At 36.5% G+C, this 8464-nt stretch overlaps 1 protein-coding gene across 4 annotated transcripts in view; it reads left to right on the plus strand.

The window, feature by feature from the left end:
* Positions 1 to 8464, plus strand: part of UHRF1BP1L (UHRF1 binding protein 1 like) — a 107964-nt gene that overhangs the window by 52928 nt on the left and 46572 nt on the right. For 3 of the 4 annotated variants that reach the window (XM_034987759.1, XM_034987758.1, XM_034987760.1), the window contains 2 exons: positions 3834 to 4016; positions 4532 to 4650. In XM_034987759.1, the coding sequence (XP_034843650.1) occupies positions 3834 to 4016; positions 4532 to 4650 (302 nt within the window). The remainder of the gene's footprint in view (positions 1 to 3833; positions 4017 to 4531; positions 4651 to 8464) is intronic. The other variant, XM_034987761.1, reaches the window with a different exon arrangement.

An 8464-nucleotide genomic window follows, 5' to 3' on the forward strand; every position in this document is an offset into this window, starting at 1 on the left:
GTTTGTATATAACCTTTTCTGCATATAGCAATCTGTATTAACTTTGATCCCATTGTTTACTTTTCTCCTCCCCACATTTTAGATCTATGTTTTTATATTTTACATTCTTTATTTTATGAGTTCCTTGATTGATTTTTTTACAAAATATTCATTTTTACTGCTTCTGTGTTTCCTATCTTAATACTGTCACTTTTGGTCTCTCCTTTCCACTCACTGTCCCCTTTAATATGTCTTGCTGGACTGGTATAATGGTCATGAACTCTTTTCTTTTTTGTTTGTCTGGGAAACTCTTTATCTCTCCTATTCGGAATGATAGCCTTGCTGGATAGAGTATTCTTTGGTGCAGATGTTCCCCATTCAGCACTTTGAATATATCATGCCGCTATCTTCTGGCTTGGAAAATTTCTGCTGAAAAATCCTCTCATAGCCTTACGGGTTTCCCCTTGTAAGTTACTGTCTTCTTTTGTCTTCCTGCTTTTAATTTTTTTTCTTTATCACTATATTTTGGTAATTAAAATATGTCTTGGTGTGCATTTGCTTTTGTTGATTTTGATGTTAGTTCTCTGTGCCTCCTGGATCTAGATCCTGATCCTTTCCCAGGAAAGGAAACAGGTATCTAGGGAAATTTTTAGCTTTTCTTTCTTTCTTCTTTTGTTTCTTTGTTACTTTGTTTCTTTCTTTCTTTCAGGCAGCAAAGCAGAGTTTATTGAGCGATAGTAAAATTTATTAAATGATAGAGTACAAAGCTCCCGAATTGGGAGGAGGACCCGAGAGTTGCCTTCTTTTATTTCTTCAAAAGAATATTCTGCCTTCTTTTCTCTCTCTTCTTTTTCTGTGACTCCTATAATACTATGTTTGATGTTATTATGTTTGATGGAATCACTGAGTTCCCTAAGTCTATTCTCATTTTGCATAATTCTTTTCTCTCTCTTTTGTTCAGCTTGATTACTTTCCATTAATCTGTCTTCTAGGTTACTCATTTGTTCCTCTGCCTCTTCCATCCTGCTGCTCATTCCACCAGGTGTGTTTCTCATTTCATTCATTGAGCCTTTTATCTTTGCTATGTCATTCCTTATCTCTGTGTTAAGGTTCTCGCTCATGTCTTCCACTCTCGTCTCAAGTCCAATGAATATCCTTATAATCATTACTTTATATTCTGAATCAGTCATGTAACTTATATTTGTTTCACTTAGCTCTCAGGCTGTGCCCTTGTCCTGTTCTTTCACTTGAGATAAATTTCTCTGTCTTCTCATTTTGTCTAAGTCTCTGTGCCTATTTCTCTGTGTTAGGAAAATCAGCTATATCGCCTGTTCTTGAGGGTAATGGCCTTATGAAAAAGAGGTCCTGGAGTACCCTGCTTTCTGGTGTTCCTGTTCACCAGGTCCTGGTGCTTCTGGGAGTGCTCTGTTGTTGTTTCCTGGTTGCTTTATCTCCCAGGCCAGTTGTCTGCAGAGGCTCTCTTTGCCTGTTGGCAGTGTTTTGTCCCTGGCCTGAATATGGAGCATTTTAGCTAGGTATGCTCTGGTCTGCTTGTGAATTGAGACCTGTTGCCACAACTGGCGGAACAGAGGCTCTTCAAAACTCCCATTTAGGGAGTTGCAGTGTGAGCAGGGATTTGGGCATGTCTTCTGGAGGAGTGGGGTCCACTGCACTGGGACTGAGGCAAGTGTGAGTGGGAGGGGCAGTTCCACTGGAGTGCGTGGAGCAAGGTTTGATGTAAGCAAGTTGGGTAGTGGATGTCCACACTAAGCTGATTCCTGCAGGTTACCCTGTGCTTATGCTGAGGGGCGGGGGAAGGAAATGGTGCTGGCCTGTTCCTTTGTTCCCAGAGGGGTCTCTCCATGAATGCTTTCTCTCTGGGATGTGATCCAAGATGAGTGAATAACTTCCCTGGTGTATGCTTCAGGTGCTCTTCAGATTGCTGTTTCCATGCTACATGTTTGTGGGTTGTTTGTCTGCCCTCTTTACAAGAGCTGCTTCAGTGTCCTCCGAACTTTCCCACAGCCAGGCATGCTGACCTTCAGAACTCCAGGCTTTAAGCCTTGCTGGTTGCTAGAAGTCATGAAATTCAGCTCCTTTTGCTTTCCAAGTCAGCTGCTTATGGGGATTCATTTTCCCCATGTGTTCCCCTGTGTGTTAGCTTGTCTTTAACCCTTCTCTGTGACTCTGGCTCCCTCCCCAACACAGTAGCCACGATCTGTTTCCCAAACCCTGTCACCGCACTTCCTACCTTCTTCATTGTGGCCTCTTCTCTACCTTTAGTGTGGTGTTCTGCCAGTCTTGAGGTCAATTTCTGGGTTTTTTAGGATGACTTGATAGTAATCTAATTGTATTCGTGGGTTAAGGTGAGCCTGGAGTTCTACTCTACTGCCATCTTTCCTCTCTTTAATTTTTTAACGAAAAAAGAGACCAAGACGTTTGTTATTTTTTCCCCAGTAGTATCTTACCAAGAAGATATAAATGCCATAGAAAATATTTATGCATTTTATAGAGTTTTATGTAGATTATTAGAAAGTGTAATTGTTAGCATTTGTCAGTATTCTAAATAATTGATTTAAAACTTAAAATCAGAATGTGGAAGACATATTTTGTGCCATTTTATTTTGTTCATTGTAGCAAAAGTAAGTTATTAATATGTGTAGAATTTTAAAAGTTAGTATATTATTAGTATATTAAAAAATCAAGAAAGAATATAAAGTAAAAGGATAGCAATGATTTTAAGATTCCTGAAACTTTTTTTTTAACTTTTCTATATTTTCTAAGTTTCATTAATAGACTTTTTGCACTTGATTTTAGCCAAAAACCTGAGAAGTAATACATAATATACTTTTGAATAGTTGAATATTGATAGGCTTTTTCTCCCAAATAATAAAAACAAAAGGTATATATATTTATAGCCAAATTAAGTAATTTGACCTTATGCCAATCTCTGCATTTTGGTAATGTGTGGCTTTTTTTTTTTCATTCACAAAAATAAGAAAAAACAAGTATAATGAATTTTTCAGGACTTTAAGAAAGTGATAAAACTTTTCTGTTCATAAATTTCCATCTCCTACTCTTTGTTATTTCTGTATCTGTACCTGACAGAATTTAAATGTTTTACTGTTTGTTTTGATTTTTGTTGGAAGGCTTTGCTATATATTCTATTCTCCTAATTTGTAAGTTACTTACATATACATAAAATATTTTTTAACTACAGAAATAATTCATATTTTGGGAGGTAAAACTCTTAGTCATTTTTCTTAACCCTTTTAAGTACATACTGCTTTTCTCAGTTTTTGCTACAGAGAAACTAATAATCCTGATTTTTTATTTTTCCTCCTGAAAAATCTATATAAGTATAGATATATCTATATCTTTATGACTGATGTCTATCTTGAGATATTTTATTGGTTTCTTTAGTGTTCTAATAATCTTACCATTTTAAGGATAGGTTTTATTAGTCACTTTATAACAAATCTTTGAGGAAAGGACTTTTTTCTGTGGTAGTATTTTCTGGGGTTCTTTGTAATGGAAGTATACCAGGTTGTTGAGCATTCAGTGAAGGTTGACCAGGAGTACTGTTTGTCATTGAAACTTTTGAGTGATGTTCTACCAATGGTGAGTCTTGATAGAAACCTTTTAGATAATTTGCTTTTGACATTCTTTCCCTGTATTCTAAATGTTTTGCTCACATTTTCCAGGCAGATTAAAAGCTCTTGTAGGTGAAGGCTGCTCCCTTGAGAAAGAGTCCCTTGGAAAATGAATAAATCTCATTAATTAGAAGCAGTGCTATAATAAGATAAATGAAAATTGTGCATTTTTCAGTGAAATACCTGTCATTCATTTTACAGGGGATAGTTGTAATCATTGGATGTATTTTAGTGATGCAACTAAAACAAAAAATGGATGGGCCAATGAGTTGTTACATGAATTTGAGTGCAACGTTGAAATGCTTAAGCAGGCTGTAAAGGATCATAATGTAGGTTCACCTCCTAAATCCCCAACACATGCCTCTCCCCAGCACACACAAACAGGTATTTTACCTATAATAACATTATGGCATTCCTCTGGTATTAAGTGTCTGTGCCTGTGTTTGTGTGTGTGTGTGATCATAATATGATATTTTCTGTGGGTAAGTATTATGTTTAATTAATATCTAAAAGTTCTGAACCTTATTCAGACCATAGGATTATGGACCAAAGCACTTTAAATTAATATGACTAATAAGCGTAATATCCAGATAGAATATTTGAGACTGTTAAATAACTAAAGGTCTCTTTTTTTACCAAGAATTTCAGGTAAAAATTATTGTACAAGAATATCTTAAATGTGATGTAAGTATGACTCACGTTTAAGGAATAATCACACACAAAAAATAGGAATCATTGTGATAACCTACGTCAGTTTATATATATTTTCACAGTTTATATTATCTTGTTTGACAAATTAAGTGTTCATGTATATTTCTAGTAGCTGTCTTAATAATAAAAAAGTGACTGTTATAAAAATAATGTTGCAATAAATTGAAAGGTTTTTTCATTTCCCACAGAGAAAGACTCAGCTCTGAAAGGGACTTCCAGAACACCTTCAGTATTATCTCAACAATCCAAAGCTAAGTTAATGTCTAGTTCTGTTGTGGTTAGACTTGCAGATTTCAATATATACCAGGTACGCTTTATTTTTTAATTAGATCTTCTGATAAACACCTTCTGCAAGCATCTCTTATAAACTCATGTCACCATTTTATTTAAAAATATCTTGACCAGGGGCACCTGGCTGGGTTAGTTGATCAAGTGTCCAACTCTTGATTTCAGCTCAGGTCTTGATCTCATGGTCATGAGTTTAAGCCTTGCATTGGGCTCCATTCTGGGTGTAGAGCCTACTTAAAAAGAAAAAAAAAACCAAAAACCCCACATCTTGCCCAGTTTTATGAAATAGCTAAACTAGACAGGATAGAAAATGTCAATTCATTAATTTTTGTTTATATGGTTGCACAGAATTAACCAAACTGTGAGGTTAAGAGCATAGTCCTCCAGACTGCCAAATCTGCACAAGACTTCTGACACCAACTGCAAGTTCAGGAGTCTCCCCTAAACTACCTATGGATTCAAGAATTAGAAAAACTCACAAAGAATTGTGCAAGACTGTTGAATCACAAATCTGTACCTCTGAAACAAATAATGCAATATATGTTAAGAAAAAAAAAAAAGAAGAAGATAGGAGGGAAGAATGAAGGGGGGGAAGTCAGAGGGGGAGACGAACCATGAGAGATGATGGACTCTGAGAAACAAACTGAGGGTTCTAGAGGGAGAGGGGGGTAGGAGGATGGGTTAGCCTGGTGATGGGTATTAAAGAGGGCACGTTCTGCATGGAGCACTGGGCGTTATGCACAAACAATGAATCATGGAACACTACATCAAAAACTAATGATGTAATGTGTGGTGATTAACATAACAATCAAAAAAGTAAAAAAAAAAAGAATAACTCACAGAACTCAAAGAAATTATACTAAGAAACACATTTATACTAAGAATTACATTTATTACAGGGAAAGGATATAAATTAGATTTAGCTAGAGAGAGAAACTGAATTGGGCTGGGAGGGTTCCAGTTGTGAAACTTCCTGTCCTCAGGACATTTTAGCTTCCTGGCATGGATGTGTAACAATATGCATTAAGTATTCCCCTTGTAGGTGAACTCATTCTCTATGTAAATTAATACCAGGTTACCCAAAGCCCCGACCCTCTAAAGATTACTAAGACTATCAAGTCTGACCAGCCCCCCTCTTAGTCATCATCATAAGCATAAACTATCAGTTCAATTTAGAATTACCTCCGAGCAGCAGGGATAAAGGCCAGACTTCTCTTAGAAGGCCAAATTCCTTACTACACAATGCTCTTAGTGGAAGAAACAAATCCTTTTTTTTTGTCTTATTGAACTACTAAGTGTTGCCTATTTTGTGAACATAACTTCATGGCTAAGATCTCTGTCCCATTTATATTGTTCAGGCTATTATCATAAAACATGGTCTAATATTGCAATCCTTGAGACGAACAATAGAATATATAATATTCTTAAACAATTTCAGATATGTGTTCTCATCTGTGAATTGTTGTGGTTTATTTTGATAAATAAATTTATTTTTATTTTACTCAGTGGTTTTCATCTGGGGCTGATTTTACCCCATGGGGACATTCGGCCATTTCTGGAAACAGTTTTGGTTGTCACAACCAGAGGGGATTGCTGCTGACAAATAGTGGGTAGAGACGAGTGATACTGCTAAATATTTTAACAAGGCACTGGGCATTGTCGGCAGTTGCCCACAACAAAGAATTATCTGGCCCAAAATGTCAATAGTGCCAATTTTGGGAAAACTCAGTTTTTTTTCTTATTATACAGTTGCTTCTTGTTTTACATTCTGTATCTGCTGTATCTTATTGGAAACTAACTTTAAATTATAAGATGTAAATAAATACATATAAAATTGGGGAGGGGAATCACCCATAATCCGAAGTAGTTGAGGGTGAAATACAGTAAAGAAATCCCACACATACAAATAAAACAAATAAAAATAACCGGAAGAAAATAGAATGTTTATCCAAATTTGAGTAACTTTTTTTCTGTTGAAGACAACAGGAAGTAAGTTATTATCTATTAAGGTAAGTTGATACATTGAGTTGAAAAGGATTTGTTTCCATATATGCAGAGAAGAGCTTCTTAATTAGATAATGCAAAGAACTGACTTAAATTTATAAAGACTGTACTACTATTCAAAAGGTTTATAAGCAATTTAGCCAAGATGAAACATAAACTATTGAAAAACTATTCTACTTCATATGAGAAATATACATGTTTGTTAAATGAATGAAAAAAATTAACCTTGAGATACATTGCAGGGTATATACTAAATAAGCACAAATAAATGAAATTGATAAAACTATTGGTTGAACTTTGGGGAAATTAATATATACATTTTTATGTAAATTTGCTGTTTTGCAGGGGAGAGTGAAAAAGTGTAATAAGAACCTTAAAACTAATAGTCTTTTTAGAAAAAATAAGAGATGAAACTATTTGACAGAAGCATTTCTAGTTGTATTATTTTTAAGTTAATTTTATTGTAGTAAAATATGCATAACATAAAATTTACCATTTTAGACATTTTTTAAATTGAGGTATAATTGAGAGGAGGGAGGCAAGATAGTGAAAGAGTAGGGGACCTCATTTCATCGGTGCCTTGAATTTAGCTAGATAACTATCAAATCATTCTGAATACCTATAAATTCAACCTGAGATGTAAGAAAACAATTGCTGGAATTCTACAAATAGAGAAGCCACCACTGAGGGGATATATATCAGAAGATAAATGGCAGGGGGTTAGGGGGGAGTGGGAAGGAGGCTCCATCAGCCAGGTGCCAGAAAGTAATATAGCAGCGGAGCACAAAATCAGAACTTTTAGAGGTCTGCTCCAGTGAGACATGTCCCTGCCTGAGAGGTGCTCAGGTGGCGAAGTGGGGCAGAATCCTAGATGGGACAGTATGGTCTCAGGATCCCCGGGGTCACAGAAAGAATGGGGGTGCCTGAGCTGGTAGAGTTCCCAAGCATTGGAGCAGGAAACCGGCTACAGTCAGCAAACCCCGGAATGGGCTCTCAGCTTGGTTTGCTATAAACCTTGAACAGCTGCTCAGTAGGGCGACCACTCTCCATGCCAGGGCCCTGCAAAGGGCAGAAACACAGCAACTCTCTTTCTCCCCAGAGGGGTGGCACAGGTGCACGCTCAATCTGTCGACCACTTCTGTGTAGGGGCCCTGCAAGCGACAAGCCCATTGCAACCCTCCTTTCCGGGAGAATCAGTGCAGGTGCACACCACAGGAGTCTGCAGAGATGGGCGCACACAAAAGTGAAGACTACTTTTCCCTGAGGGTTTACTAAAGAGAGGAGGCAATGATCATTGAGCTCCGGGCCTGGAGATCTGGGCACTGCCATTTTTATTTTCATCCTCTAAAGTGTCATGGAAAGCCTTCAGGGAGCAAAAGCCACATAGAGTAACCCAAAGCAGCTTAACACTGAGCCTGGCCCCCTGGGAAGGGGCGGTGCAACTCCACCCTGGCAAAGATACCTGAAAATCAACGCAGCAGGCCTCTCTACCAGAAGACCAGCTGGAACATCAGGCGAATACCAAGTTTACAGGAGCATACAGAACTGCAAAACTGAGAGTGCTAGGGGAAAATAGTATATAGAATTTGAGGTTTCTACTCATGATTCTTTTATCTTTTGTATCTCATCTTTTAAAATTTTCCTTTTCAACTAGTTACTTATCAACTCTTTGTTTTTAAGTCTTTTTAACTTTCATTTTTACATTTACATTTTATAGATATATTCTTCATTTTTGACTTCCTTACTGTATTCAATTTTATTTTTGTAAAAAAAAAAAAAAAAATATATATATATATATATATATATATATATATATATATATATATATA

Source organism: Mirounga leonina, unplaced genomic scaffold (assembly GCF_011800145.1).
Source record: "Mirounga leonina isolate KUSES-001 unplaced genomic scaffold, KU_Mleo_1.0 Mir_418, whole genome shotgun sequence".
NCBI classification, from domain to species: domain Eukaryota; kingdom Metazoa; phylum Chordata; class Mammalia; order Carnivora; family Phocidae; genus Mirounga; species Mirounga leonina.